Source organism: Octopus sinensis, linkage group LG3 (genome assembly GCF_006345805.1).
Source record: "Octopus sinensis linkage group LG3, ASM634580v1, whole genome shotgun sequence".
Classification (NCBI taxonomy): domain Eukaryota; kingdom Metazoa; phylum Mollusca; class Cephalopoda; order Octopoda; family Octopodidae; genus Octopus; species Octopus sinensis.
The window spans coordinates 85,255,503-85,276,294 of record NC_042999.1 but is presented as its reverse complement, the minus strand read 5'-3'; the positions used below and the strand labels follow the sequence as shown (position 1 = coordinate 85,276,294).

Sequence of the window (20,792 nt, the reverse complement as noted above, 5' to 3'; positions counted from 1 at the left end):
AAAGAAAAAGAGAGAAAGAAGAATATTTAATCAAACAGTTTGATTAAATATTCTTCTTTCTCTCTTTTTCTTTCCCCTTTTCTATCGTCTTCTTTTTTCTGTTTTTTTCTTTCTTTTCGCCTGTTAAAGACTTAAATACTGATGATGTCATTCCATCAACGTGTTGACGCAACTTGCTCTCGTTCATACTTTACGTTTAAATTTCTGAATTTTTATCATTTCTTATTTTGAACTTGACATACTGTTGAAATATCGTTCAATAAAATAACTTACAATCGAATCGCGCTCTTCGTCTTGACTAATAATAATAATAATAATAATAATAATAATAATAATAATAATAATAATAATGATAATAAATGCAATATCAGACAGTGGCTCTAATGGCTTCTGATCTTAACTGACTGGAAGTGTTATCACGTAGATTGTATTGTCTTGGTATGAAAGATGGGCTCCAGCAAATATTCTGCTCAATACCACAGATTTTCTTGTTAGTTGTTTTATCATGACCAGTTGAGCATATCCCTAAGTGGCTGACAATATGTGCGTCTCTGATCACGAGCTTAAGTAGTGGGGGAGCATCATAGCCATGTGTTGAGAGCAATTATTTGGTTTGGATAATTCACCTCAAGAAACGTGTGTTTCGTTCAACATCCTTAAATAATCTTTATTCAGGGACCTTTTTGAGTGGGATGGGCTACTGAACCGGAAGAAAATTCTAATTGGGCCAAACCTGCAAGGTCATGCGCTGTTTATATAGATATGAGATCTCCATGTCGCGCACTTATGGTTGTGATGCATGTGCATGGTGTACCTTTATCAGACGGGGAGTCATGTTTGGTGTATTGGGCTTCGTATATTTGTACCCCAGTGTCACTTTCATGGCATGCAATGCTAATAATAATAGTAATAGTATTGACGGAACGATCCAGGTTAATCGACCAGACATGATTATTAAAAACAGGGAAGAAAATACTTATAGTCTAATAGACTATAAAAATATATCTCTTAAGGTATTTGATAAATGAAGTAAATATAAGGACCTGGGAATTGAAATACAAAAGAAGTGGCACTGTAAAGCGAGAATTGTCCCTGTTGTTGTAGGTGCCCTAGGTATGATATAAAAAGTTATGTCAGAAACATCTAGATAATATCCCAGGAGTACCATGTCTCAGAGAAATCCAAAAGATTGTGCTGGCAAGTAATGGCCACATCCTTAGAAAAACCCTATCCCTTTAAATTTCTGTGTTATATTACATGAAGATATTTTTTACTGCCCCTGTCACTTCCCCTCCACAAGCTTTCAGTCAGACTGTAACATCTCTCATCCTTCATTCGTTCTAGGATGCTGAGTGTATCTCGGCAAGTGAGTGTACCAAACATGCAGATTAAAAGTTTTAAAAAATACATAATAATAATAATAATAATAATAATAATAATAATAATAATAATAATAATAATCTTTTGAGTGAGTGCAGTAAGCTGGCACATAAAAAGCATAAGCGCATGACTGTACAGGTAAAAGAGTGCACTAGGCTGTTAGCCGAGAATGTAGCTTCGGAATAACAGAAAAGTGGTATGAAGACAACAGGATTTGATGGAATTTCCCCATAGAGACTGACCATACTATTAAAGCAAGGAAATCAGGTATGATTACAGTTTAAAATCATAGACTTTGCAATACGTTGTAATAACTGGGTTTGTGGGTTTATAGCAAAGAAATAAAGAAAATTGAGAAATAAAGAGATTATGGAAGACTACGAGAAGAGTTGTTCCTGGAGTAACTGATGCTTTTGGCACAAGACTCAAGGCTATTGGAACTGAGACTAGTACTATCGACCTGCTGAAAATTGCAATCCTGTATTCTGCAAGAATCCTAAGAGAAATTCTTTGAGATTTCAGATTTGTTATGAAGATAACATCCCTGCTAATTAAATTTGTATATAATAGCATTGGAATAATATAGTGAGAAGGCGGAAGAGGAGAGGAAGGAGAAGAAGAAGAAGAAGAAGAAGAAGAAGAAAAAGAAGAAGAAGAAGAAATAATAATAAGAAGAAGTCGTCGACGATGATGATGATGATAAAATAGATACGTACGCTCAAATTTCCAAAATATGTTACCAGTCAAACCGTATGTCTTTTCCGCATTGTGAGTAACACCACAGCCCTTGAAGAATTTTGAGTATTCCATTGCTGTATAGTTCCCTTTAATACGCAGCTTTTTACATTCAGCTTCTGTTTTAATGTTACTGTACTCAGAAATATGAATACACGTCGTTATAGTTGCACCGTAGATAACAACAGTTTTACTGTCTGTAAATAAAAGAAAAATAAGTATTTATTCTCTTTTCAACACAAGGCACAAGGTCCGGATTTTGGCGGAAGAGGGCCTGTCGATTAGATCGCAACTGGTACTTAATTTATCGACCACGAAAGGATGAAAGGCAAAGTCGACCTCGGCGGAATTTGAACTCAGAAGTAAAGACATACGAAATACCTGTTTGTTTATTACCCACAAGGGGCTAAACATAGAGGGGACAAACAAAGACAGACAAACGGATTAAGTCGATTACATCGACCCCAGTGTGTAACTGATACTTAATTTATCGACCCCGAAAGGATGAAAGGCGAAGTCGACCGCGGCGTAATTTGAACTCAGAACAAACCGGCAGGCGAAATACGGCTACGCATTTCGCCCGGCGTGCTAACGTTTCTGCCAGCTCGCCGCCTTAAAAGAAAATTAACAGGTCATCCCATAAGTTCTGTCCGAATTTTGAATAAAGAAAACAAGTAATCAAATGTTATATTTAATTGAAATTTAATCATCAATGTACTTTCCTGGATTATCTATGACTTCCTTTCATCTATTTACAAACTTTTTAATCCCATCAATGTAAAACTCTTTTTGGTTTCAAAGCGAAGAACACTGAAATGTCAGTTTCGACCTCCTCCTGGCTTGCGAAGTTATGTCCCCCAAATGATTCTGTAAACTATGAAACAAATGGTAGTCTGAAGGAGCAAGGTCGAGAAAATAAGGTGAATGAGGAATTTTTTCCAAACTAAGCTCTTCGATCTTCTGTGATGTGATCTTTGCAGTGTGGGGCCGCGCATTGTCCTGATGAAACATCACTCCTTTTCGATTCACTAGAGCGGGTCTTTGTTTCTTTAAAGTTTGGTTCAAACGCTCTTATTACTGACAGTTCACCAGAGCATAGATTGTAACAATTCAAAGTGAATTACTCCATTGCAATCCCACCAGATAAAGAGAACCTTTCTCCCATGAAGTTTCCTTCTCGGTTGTGGTTGAGCTTTTCCCCTTTTACCAAGCCACTGTTTATGACATTTAACATTTCGATAGAAGATCCATTTTTCGTTACCAGTCACAAGTCTATCCAAAAAGGGTGAAATGAGTTCGCGAGAATAGAGAAGAGCAGATGTCAACTCGAGACTTGCGGTTGCTTTCGGACAATTCGTGAGGCACCCATTTTCCAAGTTTAGGAGCATTTCCAAGTTGTTGAAGATGACGATGAACAGTCGTATGGTTTGAACTAAGCTTTATTGCCAATTCTTCAACTGATAATGCAGAATTTTCTTCAAGTAATGCCTCAAGGAGCTTATCATCAAACTGAACTGGACGTCTGTTCGATCTTCATCTTCAAGGCTGAAATCTCCACTTCTGAATTTTGTAAACCATCTTCTGCAAGTTCTTTCATTCAAGCATTCTTTCCCATAAAGTGAGTGTATGTTTCGAGTCGCTTCGTCTGCAGAGTTTCCTTTTTAGTAGTAATAAAGCATTATGTGCCTTAAATGCTCTTTGAATATTTCCGTGTTAGAAAGGGTTTTAATCAAAGAAATTTTAATTTTATCATTCTGTAAAGTAATATTTAATTAGTTTAAATGTACACAAATGCATAAAAATAATTTTTAATTCCATTAGACGTTCTAAAATACTATTCAATTTCATTCCATTTTAAAAAAGGTGATTTCGAACACAACTTATGGGATGAACTCATTTGTTACGTGCATCAGTTCTATCGGTCAATTTATGTTTACATACTCTATTTATATCTGTGATATGTTTGTACATGTGTATTATTATTATTATTATTATTATTATTATTATTATTATTATTATTATTATTATTATTAATCCTTCGTAACAAAGTGTAGGTAGAAATGCACCGGAGATTTTAGTCATTTGTCAAGTCACAACAATGACCCCCAGACAGATGTGCGATGATTGTTATTACATGAAAACTCACAGCTTATTTTGATGGGTATGATAGAAAGTGTCAGCTGTCCACAGCCAGCAGATTAAGGTGACACTTGGTTACTGGTCATGCTTCAAGAACCCTGCGATGAATTCTTGCAGTTCCAAGCAGTGCTGATTTTTGTAAGTGTTCTACCTTTACACTTGCACCGATCTTTTTCAACCATGCTGACAGTTGAGTGCTGATACTTCCAAGTGCACTATTTACTATGTATCACGTCTACTCTCTTCATTGACCACAACCTTCGTATTTCCCACTTTAAATCGTCGTAATTGCTTATTTTTTCTTCGTCTTTCATATTGATCTTGTTGTCACCGGGGCATGCAATGTCGATAATCATACATGTTCTTTCTCTGTTATTCACCACAACAATGTCCGGTTTCTTATGTCTGGTCAGGTGATCGTACTGGATCATTACATCCAACAGGATTTTGCAGTTCTCATTTTCGGTAACTCCTCCTGGGGTTTATTCATACCACGACTTTACTCTTTGTAGGCCGTGATTTCCACAGAGCTTCCAATGGATCATTCTTACCACATTGTCATGGCGTCGTTTGTATTCGCGTTGTGCCAATCTCGGGCATTCGTTAACGATGTGCCATACCGTTTCATCTCTCTCATCACATACTTTGCATTTGTCGCAATCGGTAGTGTTGTCAATTCTGCACTTCATATAATTGGTCCTTAAGGTTTGTTCCTGAGCTGTGTGTATGAGTGCTTCTGTTCTTATCTTCAGGTCACTCCTTCTCATTCATATCCACTGGACTTATGAATCTGTCTTGGCGTGCTCATCTCCTGCAAACTGAACGTACATTTTTCCATCCATGTTTTTTCGTTTTTGTCTATTTTTTGTTTAAATTTTTTTTAGTTACACAATTTTCAGTTTTGATGACGCCCGCCTTCTTCGTGTGTTTCAACAGTGGCTCCACGGCATTTTTATATACCACCTTAGGCTGTTTTCCTCTGCTCCGATACAGTCCTGGAAACTGATCAAACCTCTCCCATTCTTTCTTCTTTAAGCCAGAAGACACTAACCAATGATAGGTAAGGGTTTTTCAACATCGGCATTATACAGCTTATTATTATTATTATTATTATTATTATTTTTTTTTTTTCCTTCTTTCTTCAAAGTTTCTCGCCGAGTGTTTTCCATACACCTAGGGCAGAGAAGGGCATTGCATGCATTCCCAGATTACACGCGCAAATTCACAGATAAAATATGTATTTAAAAATTAATAAATAAATGAATTCATGGATGGATGTTATTTTCACAGCGATATTGTTCTTCTCAGTACATGAGCCGTTCCAGTTAATACGATTTTTTGCACTTCCTGTAGGCATGGTGAACCTGGAATCATTTTCAAATAGGTTTCAGTACCTTTTTTTATCATTCCTAGAGATCCTACGATCACTGGTACTGTAGTCGCCTTGAGATGCCACATCTTTTCAGTTTCTATTAGCAGGTCTTTATATTTATTAATCTTGTCAAATTCTTTCGCCGCTATATTGTGATCACAGGGAATACTCATGTCAATTAATAAACACATCCTTTTTGTCTGATCTTTTATAATAATATCTTATTATTATTATCATCATCATCATCATCATCATCATCATCTTTATTATTATTTTTAAAAAGCGTTTGATTCGACCCCAAGCAGCTTAAAGTTTCGTGGAGTCGGCGCAAGAACCTGATTCATTAGATGCTTGTGCTGCTCCTATGAAACTGTTGATCCCATGAAAGTTTATATTTATATATACATTCACCACTACTTCAAAATTGCGCAACAATTCTCTGTCTTTATCTTGTTTTTTTATATCAAAAACATTAAACTTAAGATTTTGCTCTTACGAATACAATAACATCTTTTAATGTCATTTGTTACTTACCGATTCGTTGGTAGTACTCCCTGTACGGACATTCACTAGGTGTCAAAGTGATACCAGTTGCAGCACTGATAGAATATAGCTGACAAGTTTTTACGAGATCATCGAAGTTAAATGATTTACATTTAGTATTATTCATACATCTGTGCGCACATTTTTCCACATGTTCAAATTTCAATTCTTCCAGAAAAGTTCCTTTTATATAAGCCACCGACACACGGATAAACATATGCATTACTGGAAGAAAAAATTCAGATATACATATTAATATGTGTGTGCGTGTATGTATGTGAGTGTGTGTGTAAATATATATACATATATATATATATATATATATACTCTTTATCTTTTATTAAACTTTTAATACTTTTGATATATATTTAAAATAATATAAATTAAATTAATTTTATGTATTGGCTTATGTTTTTCAGCGTTTGATTTGCCTAATAGTGGTTTTATCTCTAATATAATATAATATAATATATTTATACTATAAAATTGGATATAATCCTAAATCTGATTTTTCCCTGTAAGTTTGGATTTATTCCCTAATATTTTATTATATATATATATATATTATATATATATATATATATATATATATAATATATATATATATATATATATATACATATTTATATATATATCAATGTTTGGCAATTCGTACGTGCATATATGGCCATGGAATTAGACATTTATGAGCGTATGTATCAATATATATGGATGAATCCCCTGCGTTACGGTTATCTCAGCTTAAGAGATTTCCAGCTTATGGAAATTGTAAAGTATGATTTTTAAATTCTGGATAACTTCTGCAATTTCATTCTTACGGAAACTCGGTTTGTGTAATTTTTAATTGTGAACAATTTAAAACTACAATTTCCTCTCAATGGGCTTTTGCGTCGTAATTAAGATCAACAATATAGTTAACAATTTGAAAAATTATCATCATGTTACATACATACATGCACACATGTTATATAGTGAACATACTGTGGGCATATATATATATATATATATATATATATATATATATATATATATAACTGAATGTATATGTATGCATGCATATATGTATTATATACGTTGTATGCACGTATGTATATATGTGTGGGTTTCTATCATCAACACCAACACAACTACTAACAGTAACATGAAGATATTGTATGAAGAAGATAAGCAAATCCGTTTCAAATGAAAATATATAATGTGGTAACATAGTGTATTTTAAAAGTTGAATGAAATGTCTTGGATCTTAAGTCTATGAGGGTTGTCTTGAAGCTAAACAGCCACAACATTGCAATTAGCAAGAACAATATGGCCAACACACCACCAACAATATTCGACCCATCTAAACCCGTGCAACCCACATTATCACCATTATCAACCAACCAACTTTCAAATCCAACAGGCTGCAACAGATATCAGCATGTACGCCAACACATACATGTACATGAACGTGTGTGGGGGGGGGTGAATGTGTACGTATGTGTTCGTGTGTGTGTGTGTGTGTGTGTGTGTATGTGTGTGAGTATGTTTTAAGTCAGAAGTGCAAGGAGCGGATTGCCTGTAAAATTTGGTGACCTTTCACCTAACTGCAATTATATAATACTTTCTCTTCTTCAGTCCTTCAACTTTTCATTTCATTTGCGTTATTACATCCATAGGATAAGACAATTTTCCACTTTCTGAATTTCCCGCTCTCACAATTTTCCGGTCTCATAATTTTCAGCTCTCACAATTTTCCGCTCTTTCTTTCCTAGGCCAATTGTTTTTACTACATATTTGTTGTGGATAATTAATCGCAGATGTTGTTAAATTTACCTTCATTTTAAGATGTCAGCAAAGAAACAATGAAGAAGGTAATAGTGCGAAAAGGAACTGTACAGGGATCATACTGGATATTAAACTTGATGTTTTAAAAAGTCTTAATAAGGGAGAACTAAGTTATAGAGCCAAAACATTAAATACTGCAACGTCTACAGTGGGAACGATACGTGACAATAGAGAGAAAATTATGTCAAATGCTCAAAAAGATACTCAGTGTTTGCCCAGACCCTATTTTTCCATACCTCCAATGTAATGCCGAAAATAAAACGTCTTTCTGGTATATAGATGATCGAAGATCAGAATCCGCCTAACGTGCCGATAAACACGATAGTAATTTTAAAAAGCGCCAAAACTTTATATGGCGATTTTCTAAAAAAATCGAATTTGAAATTTCTAATGAAGAACTCTTTTTGGCTGGCAAAGCTTGTTTGAAAGCTGCAAGAATTGCATGAATTTGCATGACATATAAATGACTGGTGAAACTGCGAGTGCTAATACAGAGATTGCTACTAGTTATCTTGAGCAGCTGAGAAATTGGTTGTTGAAGGGCTAAACACCAGAGCAAATATATAATACTTAGGAAACTACACTTTTCTGGAAGCGCATGTCTGCTAGAACTTCTATTTCTCGAGAGGAAAAATCAACACAAGCATTTAAAGCTTCTAAAAATCCTCTGACATTTCTTTTGAGAGGAAATGCTACTAGTGACATGAAATTAAAAGCCTTACTCGTTTGATCTACCTCTGATTTGGAGTAAAGCCACTAAGCTAGAAAATCGTATAAAAATCCATACCACGTGTTACTGAGTCTAAAAAATGCAAGTTATGCGTAGCTGAATGATCGCATATACTTTTTAAAACTAAGAATTCCACCGCACTGCTGAATTCCAAATGAGAAATTTTCAGCAAATGCAAACATATGGCCAAGTTTCTTTTGACGAATTGGAGAACACTCCACCTCATCTCGGGATTGAGCAGCTGTATCGCAGACTTTGACCCCTTCTGTTGATTATACACCAACTAGCTTTATTGCTTCTCGGACAAAGAAGACATGATTCTAATTCTCTTCTTTTTTACTTTTCTTTTTCTGTTTTATTTTTCCCCCTTCCAATTTCTGGACCATCTTTTCCTCGTTTTTTCCTTGTGATTTCTCTTGTTCTGTCGTCCCGATCTGTAACTTGTATTGATCATAGCTCAGAGCCCACATATTGCTTTGAAACACTAGGTGTGCTATTAAAACCTACATATACAACATCTCCAGTGTATGAAATTAAGTGAAGCACATAACTATATTTTATATGGATTAAACAGTGTTTATCTCAGACAGTATGGAGTATTTTTTGTTGATCATACCTTAACAGAAAAGTAAACTAAATCTATGTGTACGTGTATGAGTGCTTGTGTGTATGTGTCCGTGTGTATATAAATGTATGTACGTATGTGTGTGTGTGTGTGTGTGTGTGTGTGTGTGTGTTCAGTGTGTGTGTGCAGTGTGCAAGTACGTGCTTTTTGAATGTGAAAACAATGTTTCTCTGCAACGTGATGTGCTGTAATTATAATTGCGTTTGACGAATTCAGTAGGTGGAAAGATATTGTTTAAACCTCGCCACTCGAAATCCAAGTCATCTGATTTTTCATTTGATGTTTTCGATGAGCATTATCAAAAGATATGTTTTACATCCTCTTGTTTAACATATTATTGCTTCAAAAATTAAAATGGGAAAAGGGAAAACACCAGAGATTCATATACTGAAAACTTACCTGGTTGTAAGAAAGCTGGATCGATGATAGGTGGGGCTAAATGATAAAAGAAAATACAAATGATTCTTATATTACATTAAAATATATTTATACGAAAATATACAAAATCCTGGGTTTCGAACTTCAGTATGATTTTTTAAGATCTTCGATAAATTTAACATTTTAGGTGACCGCTGGAAAAACACTTTTAATACCTTTCCTCAATCTTATGTAACAACACAATATAAAGGTGTCATCTTAGATCTAAATGAACTAAATCATATAATGTCTTCGCTGGAGAGTATGAAGCTGTTGATGATAAAGATAAAAACATCAATATATAGACTGTCATTTCATGGTCTCTAACGACTAAACTATTGTTATTTAATATTATTAAAATTATATAGATTTTTTTTCTTTCACGTAAACCTTAAAGCACCTGATAGTGCTGGTAGTTGAAACTCTTAGAGAAACCAAGTTAACATCTACTCTGCAGTCTCAGTCACAACCACCTCACTCTAGTTTATAAAAGTGTTACCAATCAGTTGTAAAATTAATGTACCTTCTATGGCATTAAGTTGATGAAAAATCTGGTTGAGGTTTGCTACCTTAATATACAAAATGACTTCAACAACGGGTTTGAATCATTAGTATATCACTTCCAGTAGAACTATTTCATTACTTTGAAGAGGATATACTTATAGTTGTATTGTGCAGGAAGTTATGAAACTGAAGAACTTCACTGAACATTTTAATTTGTATTGCTAATAACTCATGATCTGGAATACGTGAAAATATTGCACACAAGAACGGCTGTTAATTTGAAATGGCATGTTATAAAACGACTGGTAATATAGACCTTTAACTTTCATAAAATAAGATAAAATGATAAAGCTTACGTGGTGGTTTCAGCGTCTCTGAAAAAAGAACAAAAATTCATAAAGTGTTATGAAAGAGCACGAAAGAGATTTTCGTGTGTACCAGCGGTATCATAAATTGTATAAGGAATTTCTAAATGCATTCATATTGCTGCTATACTGACTTCTTTGCTCTTCGAATCTTTCGTCAGTAAATATATAGTAAATACAGGAAGGGAGAATAGATTTCATGGTGAATTGATCTCACTTATATGTATACTGCACAGGTGACGAAAGCGTTTTTATTGATTACAAAAGAGAAGAATGTATTATGGGAAAGGAAAACTGGCAGTAAATTATTATTAACCTTCTTGAGGCCTCGCAGTTGTGTCATGTATGAACATTTGATGTAATTGCAGATATAACTTAAAGTGAATGATCGACTATTAGATTCATGTTAATAGTGTCACCTAGCCATAAGTTTAAACAGTCTGGTTGAGCTAGCTATTAAAATGTTACACTTTTACGCTAAACATATTCGCGAGCGTACATCTTAACCCATTTTAACCCAGATTAACCCTGTCGAAATGTTGAAGATAGTTATATGAATAGGGATAACAAACATACGGAAGTTAACCTTTATTGCAGTAAAAGAAACAAATACAACTGTCCTTAAATAAGGACAGTGGGTAAATATGCATTAAAGATAGATTGGTTAAAATATTTTACATCAGTTATAGTACTGGTAAATTTTGGAAATAACTTTTTTTGCGTCTAACTAAAAGAACATTAATACAAAGGTAAAAGTAACTTCTTAAGCATAACATGTAAATTATTCATACTTTTTTTTCAAACGATATTTTGAATTGAAAATAGCCTCAATTGATGATGTAATTTGTCGAGAACTTTAGTCTTTATCTACTAGCTACACATTGATATATTTAAAAAGATCAATACCACAACGCATTAGTTTGGAAATAGAATATTAAGTTTAAGTACATTGAACTGGGTTCAAACAGGAGTTTAAACTAAGACTAAATATTTTTCTTGGAAGTAACTAATCTATAATTTGTCTATAATGATTTGTATTTGTCTAGCGTATAAGTAAATTTATGAAATTTAAAGTCAGTTATAATAGCAGACAAGTTTAATGATATTGTGCGTAATAGGATACTCAACAATCTCTTTATCTTTATTACACTGAACAAAGAAAGAAGAAACGTTTATTTCTGTTGAAGTTAATTTCTTTTGTCAGGTATATATGAATTTTGCCATTCCCCGGGGAATAGATATGAAATCAGCATGCATGATGTAAAGCTAAACACTCAACAGTTAAGTGAACTGTTGTACAGTACATTAATTTAATGTATGTACATTAATTTAAGAAAGCTTAATGTAATGACAAACAATAGTAATTCATAAGAGCTTTGCTATCAAATGATGATACATGAGTTGAAAATACACTAGTGGCATTATCTTAAAAATGTATATGTCACACAGTTATCTAAAACATATGGTCTTCACCCTAATAAAAAGTAAGATGTATATTAACCCACTAGCATTCAGATTATTCTGTCAAATGTAAAGCTTATGTATTCAAACTATTTAAAATTAATCATGCACTATTTCATGACTTTGAGATTTCAGTGACGTGATTGTTTATTTTTGAAATGACACTATAAGGTAGCTATGGAAGACCATATCTAACCAGTTTTAACTTAAAACAGCTAGAATATTTTGGCTGTATATGGCAGTTTTAAACACAAAAGGATTAAACTAGGTTCTTTACTATGTCTTGAGTACAAAACGTCAATCTGAGCGCCAATGATTTGTCAATAAGTTACTTAAACTGAGATTATTTCAATGATGAGTCGAACATTCCGGAATTTTCCTAATTGTTGACGATGCTCATCACAGATAATTTGCTTCAACTATTTTTGTTACATATATAAAATGCAACAAATCACTTTCCAGTATAGATATTAGTGTGTAGTAAATGCTTTTTTTATTTTTCGTTTCCCTTAAAATTCTTTGTAGCATAAATGAATGTTAGTGGCATCAAATGAAAATCAAAATGAAACGCGAATTAGAATTCAAATTCAGCCTTGTTTTTCTAAACTTCAAATGCTTATCATCATGTGAACAGTCCAGCAAATCTAATCTCAGTCTTAGCTTAAACAACTACAGAAATATTTATAACATACTTACCTTGTTTAGAATACATTATATATGACTTTGCAAAAGCAAACATGTTTATTTCTAATACTAAATACATTTTATCTATGTCCTGTATTTATCTTCGCGTAGGGTAAGCTTAAGGTGAAGAATTACCAGAATTGTAAAAACGTTCGATTTGTTTTAACGCTCGGTGCATTATGTTTAAATCGTACGGAGGTCGACTTTACAATTCATTATTTCGAGGTCGATAAAAAGACTATGTCAGTAGATTGATAGAATTCTAAAAAAAGCCAGATATGAAGCTTTGAGTATTTGCTCAGGTCTTTTGCGATCTGACAGCAAAGACTTCCTTAAAACGGCGGTGTTTCTCAAGGACACAACAGAGACATGAAGAATAAATATTTGCTTGCATGGACAACTGTTACACTTCTACAAAACAAACTTTCCCAGGACTACATACAGATGCATATAGGTAGTCAAGTCTGACCGATAGAAGCATCTAGAGAGAGTGTAGGTTTGAAAATTAAACACCGATCGCACACTGGATCAAATATGTAATAAAAATGATTATTATATCTTTCAACTTACTTTTACATTCGCCATTGAGAGGAGCATAACCATCAGGGCATTTGCACATGCGTTGACCAAATTCAATTAGACAATCAGATCCTGACGGACATGAAGAACTTTCATGAATTTTTCCATTGCCCAAACACGTTACCGATACTGAGCAGTCGCTTGATAATATAGTTGTGTTAGCCTGATTCAAAGTAGAAGAATTAATATTTCCAATGACGTGCAATTTCAATAATGTCGTCTTTCGTTCACTATATTCTGCACATTTAAGGTGGCGAGCTGACAGACTGTTTAGTGCGCCAGGCAAAATTCCTGGTGGTATTTTGAGGGGTTGGTGTTATCTACTTACCCCCTCCTCTGAAATTGCTGGCCTTTTTGAAACCAATATATGTTACACATATTATTTTATGTTGTTTTAGTTATGTACACTAAAGTCAGCCATGATCGTGAAGACTTATGACCAATGACATTGCATGGGTAACCATCCGCTTTTTCTAGCTCAGACGTACTGTATCAATGTTTGCCGTCATCTGAAGTTTGGAGAGAAAAGATTTGCATAAATTGGCCACAACCAATATATGCAAGTCCTAAACCAGAACTATGCATACATGTAGCAGATATATGATGAGCTTTGAATTACGGAGGTCCTACAGAAAAAGCATTTCATCCGTTTGAAGACAGCAAACGAATCAATACCCAGAGTGCGCTGCACGAAAAGGATATGTGTCTGTAGCTAATGTATGTATGTATGTATGTATGTATGTATGCATGCATGCATGCATGTATGTATGCATGCATGTATGTATGTATGTATGCATGTATGTATGTATGTATGTATGTATGTATGTATGCATGTATGTATGTATGTATGTATGTATGTATGTATGTATGCATGCATATATGCATGTATGTATGTATGCATGCATGTATGTATGCATGCATGCACGTATGCAAGTATGCATGTATGCATGCATGCATGTATGCATGCATGCATGTATGTATGCATGCATGCATGCATGTATGCATGCATGTATGCATGCATGGATGCATGCATGTATGCATGCATGCATGTATGCATGCATGCATGTATGTATGTATGTATGTATGTATGTATGTATGTATGTATGTATGTATGTATGTATGTATGTATGTATGCGTGTATAACAGCAGCGCCAGTCAGTCATTACGAACAAACGAATTTCAAAAGCAAATTCACAACATTTACTGTGGAGAAAAAAAATGCTCTTTTAGAGTAAAAGGTGCAAAAACACCATATCTGCCCAGTGTTTTCCCCCGGCAGATTCCTACACCCAGGTTTCTTTCTCTTAAGCCTTCTTCAATGGAAAAATATTGAACTAACCTTTAGATACGTTCCGCTATACATACAACCACATTGTGATATTGGTACACATTCCTTTCCACTGAGAACATAGTTTCCTTTGCATATACATCCATCAGTAAGATAAGCGGTCGGTGTGGGATTTCTGTTCATGCAAGTTGGTTGGTTGTCAGAAACATTAAATTTGTACATCGTGTTCGCCCATGTACTACAATCCAACTCTAAATAATGAAAATACATATTGTTCATGATATTAGGATAATAATGGTAATGACAGAGATGTAACTGAGGAGGACGAGGATACGGAGGTGAAAAAGAAGGCTTTGCAAATATATGAAAGTGATCGCAATTAATGAAGGCATGATGCTGGTTTTCTGCTATTTTATTACATATATAGAAGGCGAATCTTTGAGAAGTTATTCAAAATATTGCAACGTTTGGAGGAAAGTGATATTTTAATTGTGCTGACTTTGAAATGATTATAAAAACGTAAAAGAGGTATCAAAACTATATAAAATGATAGAAAAACGGCATTAGAAAAATTAGAAAACAAATTGCAAGCGTTTCATATCAAATAAAACATCTACTCACGGCATCCCAAAACTCCTCTCCAGTTAACTAAAACATCTTTTGCTTCACATTCCTTGACAAAACTTTCGAAACTTTTGCAAGTGGCACTCTTTTTATACTTAGCTGTCATACTATAAGCGCAAACATCAATCTTGCAAGAGTCCAAATATTGTCTGGCTACTTCCTTTCCTAAGCTCTTCACACATTGTCCAAAAATACCATTCTCGTGTGTCATAAGTTCACAAACACCAGTTATTTTTAGATCGCAATCGGTAGTGATATCTGTGACATTGCATCTACAGTCAAAATAATAGGGAGGAAAATTCATTAATATACAAAATTCATTACTCTGACTTCGCTTACAAGGTGCATTCTTCTACATCACGACATAACTATTTAAAGCGATAATAACGTTTGCTTGCATAAAATCAAGACTGACATGATATTTCTGAACAAATCTAACTACACGCGAACTTCATCGGGGAACATGGCTGAAAAGCGTAAAATAGCCAATGCTTACCTAGCAGCGTTCAACAGGATGATGGATTAAACCTACAAACACAGCAGGACATGACAGGAATGAATACAAGATGTGTATGTGAGTGTGTATCAACATATATTTTGTTTGTTTTAATACACTCAGTGAACAAATTCCTCCGGGGTCGACTTTACCTTTCATCCTTTCGGGTCGATTAAATAAGTACCAGTTATGCACTGGGGTCGATGTAATCGACTTAATCCCTTTGTTCTTGTTTGTCCCCTCTATGTTTAGCCCTTGTGGGCAATAAAGAAATAAATACATTCAGTGAAGGTGCGTGGCTTAGTGGTTAGGGTATTCGACTCACGATCTCAGGTTTGTGAGTTCAGTTCCCGACGATGCATTATGTCCTTTATTTCACGCTGCTCCAGACCACTCAGCTAGCAAAATTGCGTAGTAACTATATTTCGAAGGGCCAACCTTGTCACACTCTGTGTCACGCTGAACCTCCCTGAGAACTACGTTAACGGTACACGTGTCTATGGAGTGCTCAACCACATGCATGTTAATTTCACGAACAGGCTGTTCTGTTGATCGGATTTATTGGAACCCTAGTCGTCGTAACCGACGGAGTGCCAGTTAATACATTTAATACAATGTGTATTCATTTACCTTATATTACCTACTGGGAAGTCTCTTTAAGAAAATAGATTATCAGAAAATGCTTATTCATTATTTAATCATAAATATATAATCTGTAAACTGTCTTCGAGAGACACAACAAATTTACTGCAATATTAGTGAAATGTAATTTGATCAGCCAAACTTTTCTATATTTTTGTCAATCAATTTTATAAAAACACTCTCTTAATATTAAAACTGTGGTGCTAAGTATACTAACATAACAACACAGTTGGATTAAATGGTATTCACATTCACGATACTAAATGTTTTTTATAACTTGAGTTTTTTAATCGGCATTTTTATATTTTTTATAACCGTAAAATATGAATTTCTGCTAAATAGTTTCCGCAGAAATGTCTGTAGCTGTTCCTGACGAAAGTATTCCCTACAGGGACAATACTCTACCTAACCTCTTATATTTTGAGTTGAACATGATATGAATGAAACAAGACAGCATTGGTGAGATCATTGAAATCTAAAGTCACGTTGGTTGTCTAATTATTGAACTCACTTCTGGATATTTTAATTACATAACCGTTCTCTACTGATAAGATCTATTCTGTATTAAATAGGGACTGTCCTTTAAGAAGTATCCAATGTTATATCTCGTATTGCTCATTCCAAATGTATCTGGGATCAATATTTATATTTATAACCAGAGACCTACGTTCAAAAGAAATAGTCAAAATAAGAGAAGTTTTCGAAGATGCTCCCAAAATATTGAGTCGTTATTTGAGGTTTTGCATCATTATGCTTAAAATGTGTGGAGAGAAAATGAATTAGCAAATTTTCAACATTTAAATTACTAGAACATCGATTATATACATACATATATATATATATATATATATATATATATATATATATATATATATATATATATATATATATATATATATAAATCTGTAATTGCTCCATAACTATCGTCTCGGCTATAATATTGGAGTCCTAGTAATCCGTTACAGCACTTATCTAGCGTACCTAATCGTTTAGATCACCTGTGTAGTAAACCCCCATACTTCGTATATATATATATATATATATATATATATATATATATATATATATATATATATATATATATATATATATATATATATATATATATATAAATTGTTTTTCGTAATACTTCTATACTTCTACATGGAAAAAACAACATCACAAACTTCAAATGTAAACCTAGTCTTTTTACGGCCTACCTAAAATACACAAGAGCAATATAATTAATACAGCCTGCAAACAATCACCAGGCAAATACATAAATATTCAAGCGCCAGAAGACTTAACGTTAAGGCCCATTATAGATGGCTCAGCCTGTGAAACCCACCGCCTAAGCAATTTTCTAGACATCCTACTGAAACCCCTGCTGAAATACATTCAAAAGTTTCATTAGAGACGATTTAGACATGCTAGAACACCTACCAAAAGCAATTAAGGAAGAGACACTATTGGTTTCCTTCGATGTTATCAATCTTTATACCAACATCGAAACAATGTCTCATTTTTAGCTCCTGCCACCCGAAACACATCAAAATAAATATCCCCTTTAATTTGAAAAAAGGATTTGCACAACAGTGTCTATCAGACACAATAGTTGTCTGATAGAACTACTCGGGAACTTTGTCTTCAAGACCTCAAAACAACACTAACTGAAAGGCAATGTCCACCTTCACTTGTAGACGATGGAATTAAGCGTACCAAGAAATTAAACATAAAACCACTAAGGACAACAAAACATAACACTACAGCTCATCTCAAAACATTACTGTAAATATCAACCTTCAACCCTAGTAACAATGAGGCATACAACACTATTGTGCAAAATCTCCCTTTCCTAACTAGAGACCCAAAAATGAACAACATCCTGAAAGCGCATAAACTCATCAAATGTAAAAAGCATCACAAATCGCTAAAGAGACTTCTAGCAAATGCGAAACCTTACACAACAACTATAAAACTAACGGTTAAAAAATGTGGACACCCAAACTGTGGAACATGCCCCAACCTACTTGAAGGCTCGGATTTCCTTTTCAAACAAGAAGAGAGGTTCACAATTAAATCCAACTTCACTTGTGCCTCTGAGAACCTAATTTATGTAATAACCTGCTCGGGTTGTGGACATAATTATATGGGACAGACGTGTATGACATTAAGACGGAGAACCACTCTACATAAAGAGCAGATCCGGTTCTCGCAATACAGACAAATTCATTTAAGTGAACACGTAGAGAAATGTGCAGGTAAAATTAAACCAAATTTCACAGTTTTGCCCTTCTACCGTCACAAAGATGCAATTTCTTTACAAGAAAGTTTAAATAAAGAAAGTTTTTCATCGAAAAATACAGAACACGTCTAAATATGCACGCATAACCAACTTTGATCTCTTTACATATTTTAATTCACGATTACATACCCATCACTGAACATATTTCTCCCCACTACTCTAGTTTTTTTTTATTTTTGTGTGTGTATATATATATATATATTAATAAAAAGAATTCCAACCTTGTCTGATTTTCACGTTTTATTTACAATCTTATAATGATATATTATAAGATAATATATTATAATTGAATAAAATAAAATGAAATAGTAGAATGTTAAATATTCATTCTGATTGAACTAGTACTTTCATGCATTGAATTCTGCAATCTTCGGGTTCATGTAGTAGTGTTGACAGTCATGCTTCACAATTTTTGACTGTATCAAGATGATTGATTCTGTGCTATAAATACAGCTGGGAGAGGCTCCAGAGTGCTAGGTTTTGCAAACTGTATTCTGACCAATCAGTGTGTAGTATCACTCAATTACTTAAGCTGATTGGTTGGTTGAGCTGATTGGTTTAGGCATCACGCTTTGTTGGACATGTCAAGAGTCCTGTATCTTGACCCTGGCCGAAGCAGCAATTGTTGAGTTATTTTTAGAAATGTTGTAAATATCCTTTGTCAGAGATTTTTATATTTTTATATTTCAATTGTCATCATCATCATTGTCAGCACCTTAATTATTGTTGCTAGTGGTGATGGTGGTGGCAATAGAATTGTTAACCCTAAATAAGATAATTTTCCTGCTATCTTCATCTTGATCACCTTTAGTATTGTTGTTGTTGTTAGTGGTCATGGTCGTAGCAGTGGAAGTAATACCTCTAAGTATTATTATTATTGCTTATTTAGCTTGGGTTCGAATTTATCAATAAAATTCTTTTCTCTGATTTTCCTCTCGATTTCACTTGGGCTGTGTAATTTGTAGAATGGAAATATTATATATATTTTCCGACCACATGTTGCTAGGTGGTTACTCAAAGGTATCTGACGGACCTCTGGGTCTCTAATCTGTTGCCGGTGTACACGTGAGCGTTCTAATAGTGCGTTTCCCGTCTGACCTACATATATTTCTTCACAATTTGGGCATTTGATGCAGTAAATTAAATTTCTGCTTTTGCAGTTCATATTCGCGTTTGTGAATATTTTCCCGGTTTTTGTGTTTATATATTGACCGGTATGTATGAATTGGCATGTGCCACATCGGCTATCATTGCATTTAGATACCGTGAATGTTTGGTCTTTGTTGCTGAGGTCAAATTTTGCCTTTGTTAGTAATGTTTTCAAGTTTTTAGGCTGTCTTTTACTAAGCACCATAGCTCGATCCGTGATTATGTCTTTTAATTCATTACTTTGGGCAATGATTGGTAGGTTTGCTTTGGCAATGTTGAAGATATTCTGGTGACATAGGTTGTGTGTCACTATGAATGGTATGACTTGTTCTTGTTTTCCTCTTCTTTGGGTTGTCCTAAGTTGTTGTATGGGTATTTTTATAGCCCGCTGTATGCCATTTTCTATAAGTAGAGATGGGTATTTTTGTTTGAGCAAAAATTCTCTTAGTTCTATTAGGCGTTTGTTCCTGATATTTGCATCTTCTACAATAGTACAAATTCTTCTGGCTAGGCAGTATGGGATGTTACGTTTTGTATGTGGTGGATGGCACGACTTAAAATTTAGGTATCGATGTGTGTCTGTGTGTTTATAGTATATATCTGTGGTGATGGTGGTGTCTTTTTTAATTACCATTATATCCAGGAATGGTAATTTGGTACTACTCATCTCCTTTGTAAATTGGAGAGATGGGTGTAGGTTGTTCAGGAGGATATTGAACTCTTCCAGAGTATTTAGAGATTCTGTCCAGATTATGAAACAGTCGTCTAGGTATCTCTTCCATGCCTTTTCAATATACTTTCTAAATCCAGTGCCATAGTTTACCTCCACCTCTTGGTAGAGTTGTTCTTCTAAGTATCCCATTACAGGGTTGGCGTAAACGGTTGTGAAGCGATGTTGAGGGGACATATATTCCACCTCCATACCGAAAGTTGGACAATTATCTCCCCTGT

General features: G+C 34.3%; 1 protein-coding gene across 1 annotated transcript in view; it reads right to left on the bottom strand.

The window, feature by feature from the left end:
• The window catches only part of LOC115209496, a 111,182-nt gene that overhangs the window by 13,752 nt on the left and 76,638 nt on the right, over positions 1 to 20,792 (bottom strand). The window contains exons 12-19 of the mRNA XM_036501658.1: positions 15,268 to 15,542; positions 14,698 to 14,897; positions 13,350 to 13,521; positions 10,626 to 10,643; positions 9,748 to 9,783; positions 6,161 to 6,394; positions 2,076 to 2,312; positions 1,517 to 1,603 (exon numbers count right to left, since the gene is read on the bottom strand). Coding sequence (XP_036357551.1) covers positions 1,517 to 1,603; positions 2,076 to 2,312; positions 6,161 to 6,394; positions 9,748 to 9,783; positions 10,626 to 10,643; positions 13,350 to 13,521; positions 14,698 to 14,897; positions 15,268 to 15,542 — 1,259 coding nt within the window. The remainder of the gene's footprint in view (positions 1 to 1,516; positions 1,604 to 2,075; positions 2,313 to 6,160; positions 6,395 to 9,747; positions 9,784 to 10,625; positions 10,644 to 13,349; positions 13,522 to 14,697; positions 14,898 to 15,267; positions 15,543 to 20,792) is intronic.